Consider the following 24676-nt stretch of genomic DNA (forward strand, 5'->3'; position numbering starts at 1 on the left):
GTTTTTAAAGAAAAACTTACAAAACAAACCCATAAAAAACAAACCCATAAACCGCTACTTCAAGTAGCGGTTTGTTGCTGGACCGAGAAAAAAAAATCGGTTTGTTTTCCTTAGCTGACGTGGACGGTATAATGGGAATTAAAAAAAGAGTAGCTGTAATTTGGGAATTAGATAATTTCCCAACATTATTTAGGGAAAGGGCTCTTTTACTATCGGACTCTACTTTAATTAGATCATCTATGACGTCATTTTTTCCCCTTAACCCATGTTTAAACCTTGGTTAATCATTAAAAAGACCTAAAAAATAAAAAAAAATAAAATCCCCCTAACCCTTGTTTGGTTGCCCTAGCTAAACTAAAGTCCCCCTTTCCTTTCTTTCTCTCTCATAACTTCACTTTGACCCTCTAACCTTCAACCTCCATTGAGTATACTCTACAAATTGGCTTCCCAAATCATTTTCTCTACAACGAATCCTTTACTTTGCGCAAGATTAACCAGAAATTCGAACAATTTACAATTCGATACTACAATTCATTGATAACTTAATTTAACGAAAAATCACACATTAGGCTTAATTGATAGCTTAATACAAAGAAAAATGCAAAAACCCTATGTTAATCAACCAAAATCATAATCCATTAACCCTAAAATTAGAAAACCCTAAAATACAAATTTATTAGAGGCGAATTACATGTTCACCAAGCGCAATTCGAGGATAGATAAAAATAACTAGTTTGAATTTAGAGCAAGAGGCTTGGAGGATTTTTAGCAATGGTGAATGAGAAAGATTAGTTAGCTAGGGTAACCATGGGTTAGGAGGGATTTTGTTATCTCTTTTTTAGGAGTCATTTAAATGGTTAATCAAGGGTAATAAACGCGGATTATGGGGAAAAATAAATTAAAGTGATGCCATAAATGGTCTAAAGTGGAGCCTGGTAGTAAACTCAAATTTTCTAATTTTTTTACTGTAGTAATTCACAAGATTTTTAATTCAAGCTAGTAATTTTTAAAATGACATTATTACACGGTAGTAATTGACAAATTTTCCTTGAATATACATAAATAACTCATTTGATTTAGTTTGAATTTGGAAATGGATCATAAAAATATCGATGAACCTTCCAAATTGAGCCCTAATAACTTCGATCAATTCAAATACATTTCAAAGTCATTCAATTCCATACCCTTATAGTCTCATTAAGCCTAGTTTCCTAGCCATAATCCATAAATCTTAGACCAATTTCTTTAGTTGACCCAATTCCCATAACCTTAGTGGCTTAGTGTAAGACCCCTATTGTATCATGGGAAACACGACGTGCCTAGGCAATTAAAGGCACACTACATGCAGCTTGGCTAGCTGCTAGGCTATGTACATAGTACTATACGATCATATGGTGTGGTTAATAAGTAAATAAAGGCATATGGTTGCCTCTACATATTGGAATGATTAAGCCAAGGTCCATTGTATGGGCGTTGGACCCAAAGGTTGGGGCCAACAACCCATTATTGTGTTTCTGTCATTGGTGTGTTCACTGGTATTTCAAGCTTAGAGCCATATAAAGCTCTTTAGGGGGAGTAGTGCCTCTTATGGCTAAGGACGAGCTATAGGAGCATCATTGGCTAAGACAATGATGCATTGTGAAAGTTTAGCATGGACTACCTAGACCGTGGGCAAAAGGTTGGCTTGATGATGACATAGTGGGCTTAGTTACTTGGGCTTGTGCGAAGCTCGTGGAAAGCCTTTGCTTGTGCATGCTTGGCTAGGTTGTGAAACGACTTAACCTTGGGCAGCGACACGATGCTCCGAAGTGACGCGACTCTTTGGTAGCTATGTGGTGCTTGCGGAGTGACACACAACTTGGATAGCAATGAGGTGCCTGCGGAGCGATGCGACGCTTGATTGCTGGCACGATGCTTGCGAAGCGATACTATGGTGTGAAATAATGCGACACCTGCGAAGCGTTGCGTTGCTTGGTGCAGACCAACATGGATGTGCGAAGTGGTATGTCGGAAGCGAATAGACGTGACGATTGCAAAGCAAAGTGTTGGTTGGCAATTTATGCGATGGTTGGTGAACTAGATGACGGTTGGTAAACTGTTACGATGGACTATGAATGCTCAGCTAAAGGGACGCAACACTTCACATATTAAGTAATGGTTTGTGGATAAAACAATCAAAACCCGTAAATGCAGCTTCACCTTGTGACATAGTAAAATGTTGTGAGACAGGAAATGTGGATTCATTTTGAGATAATTGAAAATTTTGAAAAGATGAACAATTTGTAGCTGGAAAATCATTTTGACTAAATGAGATGTTTGGATATTGTGGTGGCCATTGAGGGAATTGAGTAAAAGTATTTGGATTTGAGAAATTCACATTTCCAAAAACGTAAGTAGAAAATTGTGTTAAATTAGGTTCTAAATTAGAATTCAGATCAATAGGATGATTAGAAAAAGAGGGACGAATATTTGAATTATTTTGAAGTTGTGATGATTTTTTGGATTTTGTGGGATTTTTTTTCCTTTGGGATTTTGGGTTATTCATCTCCAAAAGTTTTAATTCCACCAACTTTGGATTACCACAAAAATTTGCTTACTTAAATATGGGAGTAATAATTGGTGAAAAAAAAAAGTTGGGTTAAATATCTCAAAATAATACTCATTTTATAGAGGGGAAAAAATTAGAGCAGTTGGTATAATTAATTTTTTTAAAATTTTATTTATTTTAAAATTTATGACCGTTGTAAATTTTACAACGTTCATGTTTTACTTTAATTGCAGACCATTGGATTCAAAATGGCAAAAGAAACAAGATGATGTCAAGTGTCACTTCTCAGACAAATTAACCCAACTTTATTCCCTCCTCCAATTTCCCACGTGAAACTATCTATATTGAATAAAAAAATTCCCACCAACCAATAGCTCTTTGACAAGTGTCACCATACACAAGCATTGCCCACTCTTCACAAATGGGCATGGCCATGACCTGGTCATGCACCATTTCCCTCAAAAACTACCCCCTTGTATTATTTTAATCTTTTTTGGATTTTCTCTCTTTTCATGACCACCCAAAGAGGGCAACCAATGACAATGCTCTTACTTTTACTAATACCCTCCTATATTTCTCTCTACTATATTATTTTTATTCTTTTTTTTACTTGACTTGTGGACCCACACATTTACTATTCATCTTAACATGCTCATCCTATCAGCAATTTTTATTTTGCTCATGAGCATTTTTGCTTTTGCTCAAATTTTATTTTAATTTTACCTAAAGTTTTGCTCATGAGCATTTTTTTGCTCATTGTTGGGAATGCTCTTGGAACCTCAATATATTTTTTTCTCCCATTCGTTGCAATCACACGCTAGCAATTTTCTTTAATTTTTTTATTATTATTATTTTTACAATCAATGGTTCACGTGTTAAAAAATTTGTAAAAAACACCCATTAAACAAGCCCTTATTTTCTCTGTACATATACTATCTTTTCATCTTACATTTAAAAAAACTAAAAAAAAAAAAAGAATATCCCATTGCTTGACGCAACTCTTCCATAAAAATAAAAAAAATAAAAAAAACTTTTAATGCTCCACTCTGTCCAAACCCTCTCGGAGAATCACAGTGCAATGCAACCTTTCTAACCATCACTTCCAGTCTTCAATTCCTACATTGAACAAAATTTGAGATCTTATATTCAAGATCGGTTTCTCGTTCTTGACGTCTGTCTTGCAAGGGCATATAAAGGATAAAGTTATTATATTATCATCATTAGTAGTTATTGTTTAAAATATGTAAATCCCTTGATTTACTCCTTAACTTTGATAGTCAAAGTATATCCCTTATAATTAGCTAATGTACCTAGTCATATTGTATATTTGTATTTAGTCATAGTTTGGTATGTTCAATGATTTAATCTTGTACTATATATACTCTTGTATATTCATCATTTCATCAATATAATTAAGCTTTTCAACATTCTCTTTCTCATAACTCTATCACTGTACACATTTTAATCTCTCTATCTCATAATATAAAACTGACTAATAAATCTCATTGCTTATAACTATACATAAAATACTCTCGTTGTGAGATATTGTTTGATTTGTCTCAAAGTGTAGTTTATAATACCAACATTTTATTATTTGCTTGGATGGGAAGGCGCAACTTCCAGCCATGTAGCCAGCTGATTTCCAAGCTTGGGACTGGTGGATTGTGCTACTTGGGTCAGGCTTGGAGTTTCTGAATACTGCATTATTGCGGGTGAGCCGAATTGCCCATAAGGTGCACAAAAACTCCGGAAGTGCAGTGTCCGAGCTATCACCTGCATTGATAAAATAAGAAATAAAATTTTTACCCAAGTGCCTACACTGACATGTTAGTCTCTATTAGAGTTGATGCCCAGAGCCCCTCCTTTCCATACTCTAGATCTGAACTCGCATTTCCTGAAGAGATGATCAATTGTTTTATTCTCTTTGTTGCAGAGATAGCAGAGGTCTCTACACATGATTTTCCTTGTCTTCGAATTATCGGTAGTCGGCAGAGCATTATGAATTAGTTTCCACACAAAGACTTTGTGCTTAGGCCAAATCAAGGACTTCCACCATTTTTTCCAGAACGTACCATCAATGCTCTTGTTGTACTTTGCTTCAAACAGTTTTCTTACCTGTAATTGCGGGTTGTTCTTCATACGCCAAGCTTGTTTGCTAACCTGAAGCTAAAGGAAATGACGAAACTAAAACCATCTACTGGTCTAGTTCTAGCAACAATTCTGACCAGCCCATAAGAATCCTTTTTTATGGAGCTTGGAAAGAAGTACGAAAAGAAGGTGAAGAATTGGGTAGCAACTGCAGGTTGGGTAATACTCAATGACGGAAAGAAAGTGAACCAAGGTAGTAGCAAAGTCTTTGGCTCTTTGCTGCCACTCCCTTACAAGCTGGAGCAATGGCCTGCCTCCTCGCCTTTCAGAGCTACGATCTCAGGAACATGGATGTAATCATGCTAATAGATTCAACTACCTTGGTACAGAGCTTCACTAACACGATAAGAGCTACTCGAGAGATCAAGCCGGTTGTTAGGAATATTAAAAACATAGCTAGCTCTCTCAAATCTCTTACAATTAGGAAAATTAACATATGCATTATTGCTGAAGCCCATGACCTGGCTATTAAAGCCAGGAAGGGCTAAATCTCTTGTTCTGTTTCTTTGAGTTGTCAAAAAAAAAAAAAAAAATTATTATTTTTTATCAGTATGCAATTAAAGATATTGATATGATTAAATGCACATCTTGAGTAACGTGAAAAAAAAAATAAGAACTACTTCGTATATTGTGGCACAAAGTCATAAACAGGTGCAGTAGTAGTGAGGGAGTTTGAAAGCATAACATTTATACACAAACAAATACATATCGGTGGTAGTTTTGTAAATATTAACAAATTGAAAGTATTAGAGAGAAGTAAAAAGTACTATTAAATGAGAGGTGAAAAAGTTTATTATGTTAATGTTGAATTTCGAGACAACATGAAATGGACCTGGGTAAACCGAACAAGGAATAGGAGAGTTTGGTCCACCAATATGGCTTGGGAGTTTCCGTATGAAAACCAATTGGCAACAGTAGGTGTACTCTTCTTACCTTAGAAAGTGAAAACCACCTCTCTTTGGATACTCACAAGTAGGCTACAATGAATTTCAACAGTTAAATTAGTTGTGCATAGTTGTAATGTATTATAACTTCCTCATAGTAGGCATCCTTATTAGATAATGACCCTAATGTTAGCTACTGTACTACGGAGTATTATGTAATGTTGGGCTGTCTTTGGGCAGATGGATCTTATTGGGTTTTATCAATAATTTCAGTTAGGCTTTGCAATTTTAGACTGGGTTAATAGTTTAAATTGGGCTTGGGTAAAAAGGCCATTTATAGCGGACCATGTTTTTTCAAAAGTAAATTTAATTTTGGACTTCAAAAAAGCAGAAAAAAACGAAACAATTTTATATCTTTGAATTAAAAAACACATAAAAGTAATAAATAAATAAAAAATAAGGTGGTTACTCCATGTTATAGTACTCATTACATCTCAAAAAAATATTTTTGGAGATAGTATAAAAATATAAATGTATTGTAAACATATTTCTTAGCACGTAAAACGAGTTATATTTTTTTTTTTTTTTAGTTTTGACTTTAAATGGGATTGTAAAATTGTGATAAAGCTTTGGCTTGAATCTCATTAACACATGGCAAAGCCATTAAATAGAACAAGGCAGCATGATTCCTTAGTTGTATCAAACTAGGAAACATGATAACTATGGAAACTAAATATCCTAGAAGATAAAATATAAAATATATTTTCCAAATCTAAATATTTCCTAAATATATCGTAACACCCCCCCCCCCTCAAGTTGGAGCATGAGGATCATGAGTGCCCAACTTGGAAAGAAGATAGTCAAACTGAGCCTTGCCGAGAGCTTTAGTGAAAATATCCGCCAATTGATCTTTAGTAGACACGTGTGACGGAGAAATCAAACCTTCGTTGATCGCATCACGAACAAAATGACAATGAATCTCTATGTGTTTCGTACGCTCATGAAACACAGGGTTCCTCGCAATATGTAATGCTGACTCACTATCACAGAATAGTCGAATAGCTTTAGGATGTTGCACTCCCAAGCTCAACAATAAACCCTTAAGCCACTTTAATTCACAAGTTGCTCCATTCATGCACCTGTATTCTGCCTCTGCAGAGGACGTAGATACTGTTGGTTGCTTTTTAGTTTTCCAAGAAATCGGTGATTTTCCTAGAAACACTAGCCATCCTGTCAATGAGCGACGAGTTAGAGGACAAGCCGCCCAATCAGAGTCACACCATCCTTCTAAAGTGAGTTCACTGTCTGAACGCAATAATATGCCTTGGCCGGGAGAGCCTTTGAGATAACGAACAACCCTCAAAGCCGCCTCCCAATGCTCTATGCGTGGCTCATGCATGAACTGTGATAAAATATGAACTGAGTAGGCAAGATACGGTCGAGTGACTGCGAGATATATGAGTCGTCCCACAAGACGACGATAAGTTTCGGGATTCTGCAGATATTCGCCACTAGCATGAGCGAGTCTGTGATTTTGTTCCATTGGAATCCCACTTGGCTTTGCTCCCAATAAACCTGTTTCAGAGATAATATCCAAAGTATATTTCCGTTGACACAAAAATAATCCGGACGAACTACGAGCCACCTCAATGCCCAAAAAATATTTAAGAGGACCTAGATCTTTCATTTTGAAGCAATCGCTAAGATATGCCTTGAAAGCCTTAAGTGCAGCGGAATCATTCCCAGAAATAACAAGATCATCCACATAAACTAAGACATTTATTTGGGTTTTGCCATTAGTGTATGTGAATAAAGAATAATCTGAATAAGATTGCTTAAAACCATACCGTTTCAAGGCCGATGCCAATTTTGCATACCAACATCTAGGAGCTTGTTTCAAGCCATACAATGACTTGCGCAACCTGCAGACCAAAGAAGGATCCGAGCTTTCAAACCCAGGAGGAAGCTTCATGTAAACCTCTTCAGTTAGGTCACCATGAAGAAAAGCATTATGAACATCCATTTGATGTAGCTCCCAATTTTTACAAGCTGCTATTGCAAGAAAGGCACGAACGGTAGTCATCTTGGCAACCGGAGCAAAAGTATCATCATAATCAATTCCAGCTTGTTGATGATTACCGAACACCACTAGTCTTGATTTGAGTCTCTCAATATCACCATTAGACAAATATTTGGTCTTATAGACCCATTGACTACCAAGTGCACGTTTCCCGGGAGGAAGGTGTTCCAGAGTCCATGTGCCATTGTCCTCTAGAGCCCGAATTTCTTCTTTCATAGACTGACGCCATCCGTCATGTTTCATTGCCTCCTTGAAAGATTTTGGGTCGTTACCCTTGATAATAGCTGCAAGAAATTTCTGATAATTGACAGAAAAATTGTCACAATTTATGTAATGTGCCAAAGGATAAGGAGTACCTGAGGAGAGATTGGAGGAGGAAGAAGATGGACTATTAGCAAAAACCGTATGTGTCACATAATCACGATGCAAAACGTTTGGAAATTTTTGTCTATGTCCTCGACCCAATTGTTGCTCATTAGAGTCATCCACAACAAAAGGCGTGGCTGGGAATTCATTAGAAACTAGCCCATCATTAATTTGATGCTCAAGAGAAATTGTGGACCGAAAAGGAGGCCCAGTTGTTGCTGGAAAACCAGCGGCCTCAATAGAAGGCGTACCGGGCTGCTGACATCTGTCGCTGGAAAGCCAGCGGCCCCAACAGAGGGCGTGTTGGGCTGGTCTGGCAGTGGCCCAACTGGAATATTTTGGCAAGTGAATTGGGCTAGTTGCTCATCTTCCACCAAAACTAGTTCTGCAAAATCCTCATGAATATTTTGCTCAACATACTCGGTGTTAGAGATATTCACAACGTCCGGACTCCCAAACGGAAAAATCTCTTCAACAAATTTCACATCCCGTGAAACAAAAAATTCTTTTGTATTCAAGTCAAACAATCTCCACCCCTTTTTACCAAACGGATAACCCATAAAGACACACTTTCGACTACGACTAGCAAATTTATCTCCCGTGGTTTTTTTATTATGGGCAAAATATAAACAACCAAAGGTTCGAATAGCATCAAACAAAGGGGGCTTATCAAACAGAATTTCAAAAGGTGTTTTGTTTTGCAAGAGGGGGGTTGGAGTGCGATTAATCAAGTGAGCAGCAGTGAGAACACATTCCCCCCAAAAATAAATGGGCAATTTTGCTTGAAACCGCAAAGCTCTACTTACATTCAAAATATGTTTATGCTTACTCTCTACCCGCCCATTTTGTTGAGGGGTCCCCACACATGAAGTTTGAAACAGAATTCCAGTAGCCCGAAAATAGTCAAGTAAACAATTAAACTCGGTTCCATTATCACTTTGAACCACTTTAATAGTTTGGAAGAATTGTCGATCAACCATAGCAACAAAAGCCATAAACATTTGAAAGACTTATAGTTTATCAACTAACAAATAAACCCAAACTGCTCTTGAGAAATCATCAACAATGGTAAAAAAATAACGAGCTCCACATGACAAAACATGTCGATATGGACCCCACAAATCACAATGAATTTTCTCAAATATTCTAGAAGCTTTATTTTCACTTAAAGGAAATTTATCTCTCAGATTCTTAGCATACATACATACTTCACAACCGTTATTTAAATGTTCTTTACTACTACTAATATGAGGAAGTAACTTAACTAATTTTTCGGAAGGATGCCCGAGCCGACGATGCCATAACTCCAAATTTGATGTAGCCTCAACACTTGACACAAATTTCAGTTTGCTAAAATAATATAGTCCATCTCTCCTAGTTCTCGTTCCAATCAGCTCCCTCGTTTGGTCCTGTATAGCACAAACATTAGAATCAAATTGGACAATAGTATGTAAATCATCATTAAGCTGAGAGACAGAGAGTAAATTGCAATTCAAGTTTGGAACATAAAGAAATCCGGTGAGAGTTATTTTATCCGACAAACGAACGGATCCCATCAAAGTTGCTACAACTTTTGCACCATTCGGCAACCCAACAGGGCATTCGAATTCTTGGGTGTCAAATAGCCATGAATTATCTCCAGTTACATGATGAGTTGCGCCGGTGTCGATAATCCAAGAAGAGGCATCAAACTTACCGGTCAATCTATTTTCTGGAATCTTAGAGTTACCAACAACTCCTGCAATAGCCTTCCATTGTTCCGGTGTAAATAATTGGCCCATGGCTAAAATAGCCGAATTAGATGAAGGAGTCGAACTGGCAGCCACATTAGCACGTACTTGGCCTCGTCCCTGTCCCGACTTTCTGTTATCGGGTATTCCCACAATTTCAAAACAATGACTCTCCGGATGCCCTTTTTTCTTACAATGCCCACACACAATATCTGCCCAACAGGCAGAGGTTTCGTGTCCTGTTCTGCGACACTTATTGCAAATGGGTTTGTCATAGGTTCGTCCCCTACCACGGGTCACACCTGCTACCTCATAAGAACATGTACGCACAGCAAACCCGGCTGCCTCGGTGGGTGCGGAATCCATCTCTTGTTTCGACAAACGAACCCGTTCATCTTGAGACACTAACTGATATGCTCTGTCAAGACTTGGAAGAGGGTCTTGTGACAAAATTTGTGTGCGTAGGGATGAGTAAAAATCTGGATATAACCCCATTAGAAAATCATGTAATTTTTCTTGGGCTCTTCGCTCTTCATGTAAACGACCACAAGGACAATCAGAAATTGAGCAGGAAATTAATGGCTCATGATGATTCAATTCTTGCCATAAGGAGTGTAATTGACCATAGTAAACGGAAACAGACATGGTCTTTGTTTGTTCACACTTGGCTATCGAAGACCGTAATTGTTGAATTCGAGGTCCATTAGTTTGAGCGAACCTCTGTTTCAAGTGATCCCAAAATGGTTTTGCTTCTCTAAATTTTGACAAAGAGGACCGTATCTCGGGAGAAATTGTGTTTGATATCCATGATATTAGCATAGCATTAATGGCCGTCCAGTCGGACTTGGTGCACGGTGGTGATGGAGCAAGGATTGTTCCGTCCAAGAAATCAAATTTGCGGCGAGCTTCGAGAGCGGTTTGAATGTCAGCCGCCCAGCTATCATAATTATCAGAGGTTAATCAAGTGGGTGTAATGAAGTCTCTCGGTCGGTCTTGAGAACCAAGATAATAAGGAGAATTGGGTTTAATTTCGGTCGGTGGTGGGGGTGGCGGTGGAACATCATCACCTGCCATTGAAATCGGTATGTTAGCAACTTTGGCCTGATACCATGTAAAATTGTGATAAAGCTTTGGCTTGAATCTCATTAACACATGGCAAAGCCATTAAATAGAACAAGGCAGCATGATTCCTTAGTTGTATCAAACTAGGAAACATGATAACTATGGAAACTAAATATCCTAGAAGATAAAATATAAAATATATTTTCCAAATCTAAATATTTACTAAATATATCGTAATAGGGATCCTAAAAAGTTAAAATAACCACAAAACATTAAAAAAGTGTTGTAAAATAAAGAGAAATATAAGAGAGATTGATAGAGAATATATCTGTTAATGTTATTTCATATGATAGGGGTATATATATACATAGAATATTATAAGTAGGGTTTGCTTAGATAAGAATAAACCCTAGATCTAGAATATTTTGGAAACATACAAAGAGGATAATGGATATCCACACAATATTTTCATAACACTCCCCCTTGGATGTCCATTATCGAAGATTGTGCCTCGTTAAAACCTTATGAGGAAAAACCCTGTGGGATAAAAACCTAATGAAGGAAAAAGAGTACAACATTCTTCGTAATACGCTCGAAATGCTGCCTCGTTAAAAACCTTACCAGGAACACCCAATATGGGACAAAAAACCATGGTTAAGGGAAAAAGAGTGCAGCGCGTAATTTCTCCCCCTGATGAATGTATAGCTTGAGGTCTTCTAATGCAATGAATCCAATATAGTTGAGTGTCTTCACACATGACGCAGAATAATATCATTCCTTGATTTTAATTTCAAGTCTTCCAAATCTTCAAATTTTTACTCAAACAAGTGAGTCTTCATATCACCAAACCTATAACAATAATACATGTGTTTGTCCACATATCATTCAAAATCTCTGTTCAAAGTTGCCTTAACTATTATACTTATGCCTTCTTCTGGAGGTCATGAATAATCGAAATTGATGATCATTATAATTTGATTAAACACTCCTTAATAATAATATGCCAACCCATGATATTATTAGTGTTGATTTTTCAATCTTGTATGAAATAATAATATAGCACATGTAATTATATACATTGATCATGGTTCTTCTGGACCATGATAAAACAGTCTCACGCATAAGTATCTTGTTGATTCTTTAGAATATTTATAATTAACACGATAGTTCTCTTTCATATACAAATAGTAATTCTCATTACTAACACTTATATGCTCAAACTTCAGGTTGAGATGTCAATGATTTAGTCACATAGACTTTTCAAGAATTTGATAGTAATTGCATTATTCAGGAGATAAACTTTGTAGGGATGGATATTTAAATACGTCGTATATAAGTTTTTCAGGAACTCTTTTTACATGATTCATAACGTGCAATTAAATAAGTGTCATCAATAATTTCATTACAATTATAAGCCCATTGGAATATAAATATCTCTTTCTAATTTTTCATCAAAGTTGTAAATATGTCTTACTATACTTTGAATGAACATTCACATACACCACAACCATTGTAAGAAATTAATCCATGCAATATGAGATATATAAAACATGATAACATATTAAACAAATTATACAATGAGTAATGCATCTAACTTCCTACATATGCAATAAACCATTAACCTATGACTCACATGTACATGAATATAAGACTCAAAATGATGCAAGATATTGTACAGTGTGGATTTAAAAATCCATATTTCTTGGACTTCGGGTCCATGGTAAACTTATGATCATTATCATTATGTCGACATCAAAATGTACATATATTTCAGATCCCTTACTTATTAGTCCATTCCATTATGCATATGCATATTATTCATCGGTTCCATTATGTACTGGTATCATAAAATTCCTTTAACTTACATTCCGCATGCTATTTTACTATGATATCTGAATACATTTCTCATTGGTACCATCATAATTTTTCTTACATCATAGACCATCTATTATAATAATTCAGATATCTATACCACTTTTAGGGTATTTCATACACTATGGTATTTATATACTATTACACTATTAGTGTCAACTGCACTATCTTGCCAAATATTATATCTATTAAACATATCTTTATTTTGGAACCGATCATATACAACCTACACTTCAGGTGTAGTGATTCAAGTACAATTGGCAAGATTTTATCTCAATTTATACACATAATTAATATGACCAAAATGTATCTTCAACGCTATGCAACATGAGTCATAACTGAATACAAATCAAATCATAAATGTGCAACATATCTTGATAATATATATTCTTTATTTATTTATTTATTTCGATTTTCCCAACTTTTGCTATTTCTTCTCCCCCTAAGTTGGTAATATATCTCTTTTATAGGGGCGTCTAATTCTATACCAACTTAGTATATAAATTTGCATTAAAATTCATTTCATTGGGAGGATCACAATCAAAATTTATTTCTTCTGGAGAACAATTTCGATGAAGAATCATTTATTCATTAACTTTATATTTCATGTGTATTTATTATTAAATTTTCAATAATATTTTCTCTTCTGGAGATCAATGTCAATGGGGAGACATATGTTGTGCAGTTGTACATTTTTCTTTCTTCTCCAGCCAATTTAATATGTGCTGCCATATAATAGCCCCAATCAAAAGAATTGTTATAAAAGCATAAATCACTTGCTCGTAATTCTAGTAGGTGATGATCTTCTGGATCGTTAAAGACTTAAATAGTGTATTTGGTGAGCTTCTGATCACTTGATAGTTGACAATAATATATAAGTTATTTTGGTGAACTTATGGTCAGCCATTACTCCTTTATCAGCCATTACTCTTTTATATATAAAAAATCAAAACATATTAAATCTTGAAATTTTCATCAATACAAATTATTATAACTCACAATCCAAATATAACTCAATCTCAATATTACGTCTTGCCATTCAATTCATTTTATATATTTAACATTGAGAAAGCGTCATCACATTATCAAATGAAACTTCAGGTTTCCATAACGGGTAATTATTAAACCCGGATGGCCTAATTTAATTATCACATCCAATCACTTCTCTAAATATGAACTCTGGCCAGTTTTCAACACTAGTGATCATTTTATTAAACTTACTATATGCATGGCCATGAATGTGATGTGATTTTAGAACACCAACACGTGTTTCTTTATACAATTGGCAAGACAATCAATTAATATTTTATCTAATAATTACTCATACTCTACTGGAGTTTAAACTATAAACTTGATACGTGTTAATCTTGTTGGATATTTCATACTCTTGTGGAGTCTTTTATATAATCATGAAACATATGAACTTTACTAAAAGTGATTTCTTCTAGAAAAGTAATGATATTTACCACATCCTCAAATTTGTCATTGTCAATAGTGACTCCTTTCCTTTTCAAAGATACTTAATTATCTTTAGAACCTATTGTTTTATCACGCTTCAGGCATGCTATAGGTCAATCAACAACTGATGTTGTACTCTTAGGACATCAATTTTAAAGTAGAGCATTTACAACTAGTATATGATAAATGTCATTTGTTTATATCCATCTTCAGGATGGTATCATTTCAAAATATTTAATGAACATGTGGTCACTTCTATTAAATAAATCGTTTATATTTAAGTTATTGAATGTATCAAATTGACTATCAATATATTTTATTATTTATATGCAAGGGTTACATACAATCTCCCCCTAATCCTTGCATATGGGGGTATGGAATGAATCAATCCAACAACCTTTAAAATCCTTGCAGTTTTTAAGCCATAAATTCTTTTGCCAATTCTTTTGGCAATGTCATGTATCAAGTAACGTGTTCCTTTCAGCAAAAACATGCTTATATAAAATTATACTTATAGAACACTTATCATGTTCCTCATGCCCAATTACATTCATCTTAAAAAAAACAAAACCTCTTATATATGGGCATAATAAAACGTTGATTATGTATAGTTTCTCACAATGTCATGTTTAATTACTTGAACTCATAACACACTTTTTGCTATATATTTAATTAATTAAGGAACTTCAAGTCCATATGTACGAGAATATATACCAATCCATCTACATTTTTCAGAAAGAGAAGGTAAACATGACATTGTGTTTATAGAATCACGTTAGTATGTAGTGGAAATCTAAGCAATATGCTTTAGCTTTGTAGATCATGCACATTTCTTTGTATTATCCTTAAGGGATATGTTCAAGCTAGTGTGAATACTCTTTATAAATATAAGGAACTTCAGGTCCGCACATCATATTCAATTTACATTTATTCCAATAATCAAACTTCAAGTAGGTACATAATACTATAATTGAATGAAAAGGTAAAAATATGAAAACCTACTACTTCACGCTTTAATAAAAACATACCTGAATCGATTGAATCAACTATACTGTCGGATCAATTATATCAATATATTGCCTGATAAAGCTTAATTAGAAAATAGAAACAAGCACATAAGCAACCAAAATTAACACGTTCACGTTAGTGGAAAACCACATGTTTCATATCATACTTGAAATATAAAAACATAATTCAATACATAAATTATAAATAGTTTCACATGTACCTTAGGCTTACTTCGTACAATTTACAAACATTCAAGGCATTAGACATAGGATTTCACAAACAAATTATATGGGTAAATAATTGCTAAATCAAACCATTCATATTTTCTATCAAGCTTAGAGAAATAACCAAACTCATTTATGGATAGGAAAAGTAATACCAAAATCTAGCAAATATATGTAATACAATTTCATGAAAACCATACTTTCATAAAATTAACCCCAATAATAATTCTAAATACCCTTTTAGATTCAAACTAAACAAAACTCATAGTCAAAACAAAACTACTAATTAGTTATTCTGCATCAAATTCAACTATTCCCAAATTGCTCATTGAACTCCAGGAATAATAAAAATACGAAAAATTTGGGAAACAATATAAACATATTATGTAAAGGTTTAAAATTAACAATAACAAGATAGTTGAGAATGAACTTTCCTGATATCAAAACCTTTCCCACTATAAAAACCAGCCTTATCGTCAACTTCATGTTATCAACGTCATCTGCTAGCCTGTAACTCATGAAAACGTCAATGAAAAGAAAATAAAATATAGCCCTTGATTAAGGCTAATCTATTATATTATGGATAGATGAGAAAGATGATTCAAGATAAACAAACCAATGCAATCGGAAAATAATACGAGTAGTTCTTTGTAACCAAATTATTAATATCGTGAGACTCCTTGTACTAGTCCCAAATTAATTAATGAGGATTGAGAATGATATGACATTCTTGAAACGTGTGATTTCATTATTAGAAGATCAAAACCCATGATCAAGATTAATCTCTTTCTAATTTCTTCCCAAGATGCAACACAACAAGAAAATAATGAGTATAATTTAGCACATTCAGTATACAACGAATTAATCATTAACCTAAGAAATCAACAATAAAATTTACATATTGATTAGAGCTTTGGTGCTGATAACGTGTTGTAAAATAAAGAGAAATATAAGAGAGATTGATAGAGAATATATCTATATATTAATGTTATTCCATATGATAGGGGTATATATATACATAGAATATTATAAGTAGGGTTTGCTTAGATAAGAATAAACCCTAGATCTAGAATATTCTGGAAACATACAAAGAGGATAATGGATATCCACACAATATTTTCATAACAAAAAGTAAGTTTTGAATTTTTTTTATTTTTTAATGATGAGGTGATGAAATCTAATTTTTTGAAAAAAAAAAAACCAGATGGTGACCTCAATATATGGTACTAGTTCTTTGTCCGAGCGTTGCTCGAATTTTCACAAGAAAAAAAAATTATAAATTACTATAAGTTAATACAAAGTATCTCTTTATATTATCAAATTATTATAAATTATACGCTAATGTAGAGTACTTATCTTTAATTTTAATTTGCAGACATATTATGAATTTAAAATTGAGTTAAAATCCTATTTTTAGTAGAAAACGAACCATGCATTTTATATAAAGATTCAACGGAATATACATTTTATAGATTAGCTATTAAAAAAAATATTTTATTCATTTAAGCAATTATTATTGGTCTATATTTTTAGGTTGTTTAGCAGCATATTTTTTTTTTTTTAAAAAAATATTATCATCAGCTATTTTTTTTAAGGAAAAAAAATTTTTGGAAATTTTTTATTGAGAACGCGACACGTGTAATATGGGATAATGCTGGTGATTACTTCCGTCTATAGTATTGACTAGATGTAAGCCCGTGCGATGCACGGTTTTTAAATATTTCATTTTGTATATTTTTTCTGTAATTTCTTAATATTTTTTGTTTTTTATTTTCTATTTTATTATTTTAACATTAATTTAAGGTAAAATATTTTGTTAAGTTTTAAATTATTCTTATTCAAATTTAACGTATATAGAACTTGAATTTATAAATTGAAATAAATATTATCTCATTATCGGATAGTTAGATAAAATCATTAAATCAAAATATATTTTTTAATTTCTAATTATTTGTTAAAATAATATAAATCCTAATATAAAAGATAATATAAAATATAATTTTTGTTTTTTTTTAATAATTTAAATCTTAAATTACTATTTTTTGTTTTCAATTCTCAAATTTCATTTGTTAATTTTTTCTTAAATGACGACTGTAAATTAAAATTCTAAATTAATGTATAAATATAATTTTTCATTGTTCGAAATATTACTTTTGCTTATGTATGTGTTGGCGATGCACAAATATTTATATACATTTTGTGTATAAATATTTTTTTGGTGATCTATTAATTTTTTTCTTGCATTATAAGTTTTAAAATTTTGTATGAAAGTATCATATCATCGGATATTTACATAAAACCATTAACATCAAATGATAATTTATATTTTTTAAATATCAAAATATAATTTTTAGTTTTTTAAATAATATAAATCCTAATATCTAAAGATAATTTTTAGTTTTGTAACAAATAAAAATGATAAAATTTAGTGTTCTTAAATAATTAAAATCCTAATAAATTACTATTCGTCGTTTTTACCTACGTGTCAAAAATTTAAAATTTCTTTCGTCACTTTTGTTTAGGTGGCGAGTGGTTTTTTTAAATCTAAAATAAAATAGAAATCTAATTTTTAATTGGTCGAAAATATACCTTTTCTTATGTGGCGCTCTCAATGCTCTCCAAAAATGCCTACTTTATATATATATATATATATATATATATATATATATATATATATATATATATATATATATATATATATATATATATATATATATTAGATTAGATTAGATTAGATTTTAGAGGTTGTAAAGTGCAAACTTTCTTTAAAATTATGAAGCAAAATGTAATGAAAGGTAGTAGTAAGGTATTACGGAGTACTACTTTTATCGAGCAATCTAAAAATAAAATGTACATTACATAACATAGTTAGAAGGTAACCAGTCTAACCATATGGACAAATATATAAATCACTTCAGTGTCGCTCTTTAGTGATTTGTGTGTGAATTTTCTATAATTCATCAATTGCGATGGGGAGGAAGTATATTCTAAATGTTGAATCACTGCAAGTAGTTAAGAACTGGTCGAAAAAGTACTTGGGTCTAAAGACGGTCGTGGGTCATGCCTTGTACAAAATTTGTTTTCTTTTTTATTAGAGCACTCTCACTCATGGGCAAAAAAAAAATGTCACACTCTCTCTACTCACTTTCTCACTCCTCTTTTCCATTTTTTTTTATGGGCATTTTATTTAAGAACTCTTCCCACACTCATAGGCTAAATAAAAAACCAAACCACCATCTCTCCTCTATTTTCTCTCACAAACACTATCTAATTTTTTTATAAAGAGGTAGGACCCATAGGTACTGTAACAATTTATTTTTGCCATTCCTATGGGCACTTGATAATTTCCTCATGGACATTTTTTTTTTGCTCATGAGTGGGATAACATTTTTAGCATTTTTACCATTAAATTCTCCTCATGGACATTTTTTTGCCCATGAATGAGAGTGCTCTTAGGTCCAATCCATGTCTAAGCTCACTTATTACGTGTTGTGTTGTGTCATGTTTAGGGGTGCTAATTGAGTTGAGCATGCAACTCGAACTTGGCTTTAGTTGGGTCGACTCAAATTTGAATTGACTCGAGATGTTAATGAGCACGAGTTGAGCAAGCTGTAACTCGACTTGATAAGTTCGTGAGCAACTCGATAATATATTTTATGAATATAGAATTTACAAACAACGTTATTACCATGAACAATTTGACACTCAATAAGAGTTAAGGACCTGCTCACATTTACTGAATTGGGCTGAACTGAATTGAACTGAACTGAATTGAGCTGAAATGAATATTTTATGAGAGAAGGAAATAAGGCGCTGAATTGAACTGATAGGAGGTGAACTGAACTGATTGAAGCTGAACTGGATTGAACTGAAGTGAAATGAAATTAAGCTGTATGAACAGGCTAATTTATATTATATATATAAAAAAGAGTAAATCTTTAATAATAAATAAAATAATAAAAAGAAACTATATAAAGTGAATAAAAACAATAAAGACCTATAATTTTAGAAGGGCCAAGTAAATCGTGAGCTACTCGACTTGAAACTTTAACGAGCATGAGTCGAGCAGGTTTTATTAGCTCGAAACTTTAACGAGCACGAGTTGAGCACTTGAAAAATGTTTTCGATTCGAGTTGAGTATCCCTTAGCTCGTGATCGGCTCGCTTAATTTGCACCCCTAGTCATGTTTGTATTTCTACGTCAAATTAAACTATTTTAGCAGTTATGTAGTGTCACTATTGATCATATTTCACCACTTCTCCGAAAAAAATATGCATTAACGGCCTGTTCTAATTTACAAAATTGAAATGAACCGAAAGGAAATGAACTGAATTAAGCTGAGCCGAGTTGAACTAAAGTGATTTTAAAAAAAGAAAATTAGAAATAAAACTGAAGTGAGCCGAGCATACGCTGAAGATAATATATCCTTTATGCCATGTCGTGTTTTTTTCATGTTGGATTGTATTATCTCACGAGCCCGCCCTATATTATCTTTACTCGGGTAGTGGGCCCTTCGGATAGGGTCGGGTTTGACATGTCTTATTACATAAGTCATCATTATTTGGAGACATTAGGTGGCCAGAAATGAGGTCCCACTTAGAAAAATATGTGGTCTAAAATTGTTATTGGTGCCAGGTTGGAGCAATTCTATTGCTCAAGCCATGTAAAAATATCAATAGAGAAGCACCACTAGTACACTTACCTCACTAAAAATCGAATCTTTTTCTCCCTTAATTTCTCCTACTTTTGTCCAATCTTGAATAGAATCAATTTCTTTCTCTGCCAAAAACCCCAAACCCCAAATATTAAATTTCATTTTAACTTTTTTCTTTCTGATCTCTGCATGTCACCTTCATCTCCATTCCTCAATATTTCACCTGATCTTCCTAATCTTTCTCTCATATAATCACATAATAAAATTCCCAAAAAAACCCACAACAAAAACAAAAACAAAAAAAAAAAAAAAAAAAAAAAAAATCATGGAAGAACTTTGGAATGGCATCCACCAATCTTCTTTACAAGACTTCTTATCTCGAGGTTCAATCAAAGATAAAGATCAAACAGAAAATCAAGCTGATGATGCAGATGATAAAAATGAGATGTTTAAGAAAGAGTTTCTTAATAGTCTTAACACCCCTGGTTTTATTTCTTCACTAAACTCCCCATTTGAAGCTTTGGCTACTGTTGCTGTTTCTTCTTCTGCCACTTCTTTGTTGAATTCCACTTGTTTTTCTGTCAAAAACAAGCGGATGTCTGAAGATCAGAACATTGTCGATGGTGAAATTGGTGTTGATCGAAGGCATAAGCGTATGATGAAGAATAGAGAGTCCGCTGCTCGGTCTCGTGCTCGTAGACAGGTCCTCATTCTTTCTTTTATAACGCGTTTGCGTTACATTAATAATAACATTGTTGATGTGGTGCTACCTTATATTTTATCGACTGTCATTATGTGTTATATAAGTATGTTAGTTATAAATTTATCAAGGATGTGATACTAAATTATGTTTATGGTTAGAGATGCTTTAAATTAATTTCCAAAAGCAATATATATGGGGTATACCATATATTTTGTATATTCCTTCAAAATTTTGTGCAGGCTTATACAAGTCAGTTGGAAAGGGAACATGCTGAATTGAAAGAAGAAAATGCTAAGCTTAGGAAACAGCAACAAATGGTGATTACTTATCTTAATTAATTACTTATGTTTGTGTTTGATTATGCAGCCCTAAATGTGTTAAATTCATGTTTATTTTGGATGTGATCTGGTCTTTGACCTTTTCCCTTTTACTGCTGTCCCAACGTAAACAGGGGAGCTGCTTATTTAACAATTGTTGTGGATAATGTCCAGGGTAGATCCAGAGTTTGTGTGCAAATTTTATTATATTTTCGGGTGTACCTGGTACGTCCGGTGGCGCGTAAGACTGTGTGATCTTGAACACGCGCTCTTATGAGCACGATCATGTGTTCTACTAGCTAGTGTCCCATGAATTAACTACACAAATATACAAGTTATAGTCTATGTGCACGTGCGCTTGTATAACACATGTCGCATGGGTATACGTAAGCCTTGAATGTACTACGTATAATAATAGTGGGATACAATTAATGGAGAGGAATGCTACCATAATTTACAATTAGTACAATAGAAAGTAGGCATTATATTTTGACATAGGTATATTATGTAGAAATATTATGATCAAGAAAATTCAATTAATTGTTTTCAAAAATAGTTTGTAATGATTATAAAGTGATAGTTCAACATATTAACTAATTTAGTTTGCATTTTCCTTAACACGTTATGTGTAGACGTATTATGGTAAGTAATTAAGGATTAAATTTGTCTAAAACTCTTTGCTTTTCTTTCAGATGTTGTCTTTAAAATCGAATTGATCATTATTGATCATTTTGTTTAAAACAAAAGTTTTACTTGATGAAACTAATCCAAAGATGAATGGATCATTGATAATTTTATAATGCAAGTCATTGTATCTTCTAATATAATAGAGATTGAAAACTTAAAGTTTAATCATATAACACAAAATAAAAGCTAATATACGTAGAGAGATTACTTATTTAATACAAGTAAATAGGAATTCCTAATATAAAATTGTCCTATGATTAGAGGAATAAGCGATTTCTAGGTAGTGTCCCATGATTAGAGGAATAAGTGATTTTTAGCTATGATTTTGACACTCTTATTTGTAAGTGGAGCATATAAAATACTCTCAAAATAGTTGTCTATTAAATTCTAGACCTATATGGATATGATTGTGTGAAATTTTGAAAGCACTTTCATTTGCCCCGTGATTTGAGTGAAAAAGTTATATAGGTTGTTCAAAATCTTAACATCAATTTTACAAGTGTTTAGTATCTATCTTTGCACCGCTTTTTGTTTGTTTATTCAAAATTTATCACCTATTTAACCTTTATTGTATGAAATTGGTAAAAGGCAAAAATATCACGATTAAAATTGGTGAATATGATACTATTATTTTTCATAATTTCTAACTTATTATGGAATACTTTCTCTATCTCTAAATTACATTTATTTTTCTCTTTATTATGTGAGGAATAAATATTAGAAGTAAGAACAGAGAATTATAATAGAAATTTCAAAGTGCCAAAGTCAATTCTCCATAATAATGTGTGGTATTATATTACGCAAAAATTAATATTATATTGTTATGTAGGGCCACATAAGACGAGGATTCTAAGCCAAGAAACTATAATTCATGCCTACTAAATTCTTCTAATAAAGAATACAAAAAAAAAGTTCAGACTTTCCGTCGTCATTGTGTGGAATAGTCAATTTCTTTGGCCAGATATTTTTACTATTTCTCTTGTAAGATTTTTTAAATAATTCTATCACTTATCATAGTGCTAAAGTTTAGATAATTTTGTCAGCTTTAAATTTCATTATCATAATTCATATCATAGTCACCTTTTTGTTTTGTTTTGTTTTGTCGTGGGTGTTGGACTGAGTTGGACTGTTGGGTGGTTGGGGCTAGAATTATTTGTCACTCATGATTAGAACTTTAAAAGTGGCCATTGAGCCACTTTAAGCCCAAGCCGTTGTGAATTACCTCGACAAAAACTTGGCTATATTGTAAATGGTATTTTAATGTTGAACACTTGAACCTACCAAATTGGGAGTGTACTCAAATTTGGTAATTTAGGTTAAAAACTTTAAGTTGCTAAAGTTTAGGACTTAGACTTCATTTGACAATCAACCATTAGTGGTTAATGGAAACCTATGATCAACTGTTTGTACGATTTTACTACATATTTATGAATATGCGGAGTAGTTTATAAAATTAATTTTTAGGTGCTAGTCATATACACACGGATTCATTGATAAGGATTGTTTCTCATGGGCATTTTTGGGATGCAAATTCTCATACTTTCCCTTCACTCACAAGGGGTCGTGTATGCTAACCCGATTAGAATTGACTCATGTGAGATTCTTCAATGTTAAAGTGCATTCATCTCTTACCTAAAATATAATTACAAAGAGGCGAATTAGTGAATAGCAAAGGAGAACATGTTGCTCTATTTGTAGAATTAGCTAAAGCTTTCAACTTTTAGACTGGTTAAGAAAAGTCCTGTATTGAAAATTTGTACAATATAAGTACGAATATATATATATACACACACAGAATTATTTGACAATTTAAAAACCTTGAAGTCAATAGTTAGTACAGAGTATAAAATAAATAAATGTTGCATTTATGACAATAAAGTGTACCTTCCATTAAATAAATTGTAATGTGTAGCCAAAAAGTTGTTGTAATATATTGAATTTTGAAGAAAAGTTATCTCAAATTTGCCAATATTTTTTTTTTGGTTGTGATTGCAGTTATCTCTATCTATCCCGGTTGAAATGCCAAGAAAACACAGTCATAGTAGATCGTCTACAGCACCACTTTGAGGTCAGAATAAGAAAATTAATCCAAGTTTTGGATTGGTTTCTATGAAGAGTAGTATATATTAGGGTTGCTATGGGGAGTAGTAGAGTTTAGGGTTGCTTTGCCTTGTTTAATGCATTGTACAAATTATGAGTTGGAAGTTTTGCTGATGAAACATAAACGTGTACTATGATACGGAGTATTGTAAATATTTTGTTCTTTAATTATATGTCATTATTGTGTGTGTTTATGTCATAGTCATACCTCCTATACTTTGATTTTGGTCCAATGATTTAATTTTTCTTGTCCAATGGAATTGTACGGGTGGTTGAGATGATTAGACAAAAACAGTTTAATAATTAGTTGCTAGTGCTTAGCAAAATTAAGTCACTTTTAATTGTATTGGGGCCACAGTAGTGGGACCTTTAATGCAATTGCAATTTTCAACCGTCAATATTTTTATATACTAGTACATACAATTTTTTTTTTTTTAAAAAAATTAAAAATTATTAAAGGAACTATTGATTTTTTGGGGTTAAGAATATCCTAGCTTCCACTTTTCACTTAATAGAAAAAAATCGATAAACATGAGGACATCATCAATCATCATCCTACATTCCTACATACTATGTGAACATGTATCCTTTATATTCAAACCTAGATTATACTCTTTTTGATTCATCAAACTAAACTATTTTTATTATCAGTTTAATAGAAATGTCTTAATCGTAATCTGTAGACTGACTTAAAAGCTCTTTTAAAGTACAAATTCTTAAATGGACCTGGTTCACATTAATTCATTGTGGACCACTAACATCAGGAAAACTATGGTTGTTTTATTAGTTAAAAAAAGAGTCACTATAATAGAAAAAAGGTCTCTATGTTGAAATA

At 32.9% G+C, this 24676-nt stretch overlaps 1 protein-coding gene across 3 annotated transcripts; it reads left to right on the top strand.

Annotated features, from left to right (window-relative positions):
• The first annotated feature begins 20050 nt into the window (after positions 1-20050).
• LOC145638858 (bZIP transcription factor 27-like) lies at positions 20051-24040 on the top strand. 3 transcript variants are annotated; one of them, XM_081689903.1, is made up of 3 exons: positions 20051-20737; positions 20977-21054; positions 21229-23723. In XM_081689903.1, the coding sequence occupies exons 1-3, from the start codon at positions 20360-20362 to the stop codon at positions 21307-21309; spliced, it is 537 nt and encodes a 178-aa protein (XP_081546029.1). In that variant the 5' UTR covers positions 20051-20359; the 3' UTR covers positions 21310-23723. The 3 variants fall into 3 exon arrangements, with proteins under 3 accessions (XP_081546029.1, XP_081546031.1, XP_081546030.1); XM_081689905.1 differs by having other exon boundaries at positions 20053-20737; positions 21189-23724; XM_081689904.1 differs by lacking the exon at positions 21229-23723 and adding an exon at positions 23737-24040 and having other exon boundaries at positions 20056-20737.
• Positions 24041-24676: the final 636 nt, after the last annotated feature.

Source organism: Chenopodium album, chromosome 7 (assembly GCF_948465745.1).
Source record: "Chenopodium album chromosome 7, dcCheAlbu1.1, whole genome shotgun sequence".
NCBI classification, from domain to species: domain Eukaryota; kingdom Viridiplantae; phylum Streptophyta; class Magnoliopsida; order Caryophyllales; family Amaranthaceae; genus Chenopodium; species Chenopodium album.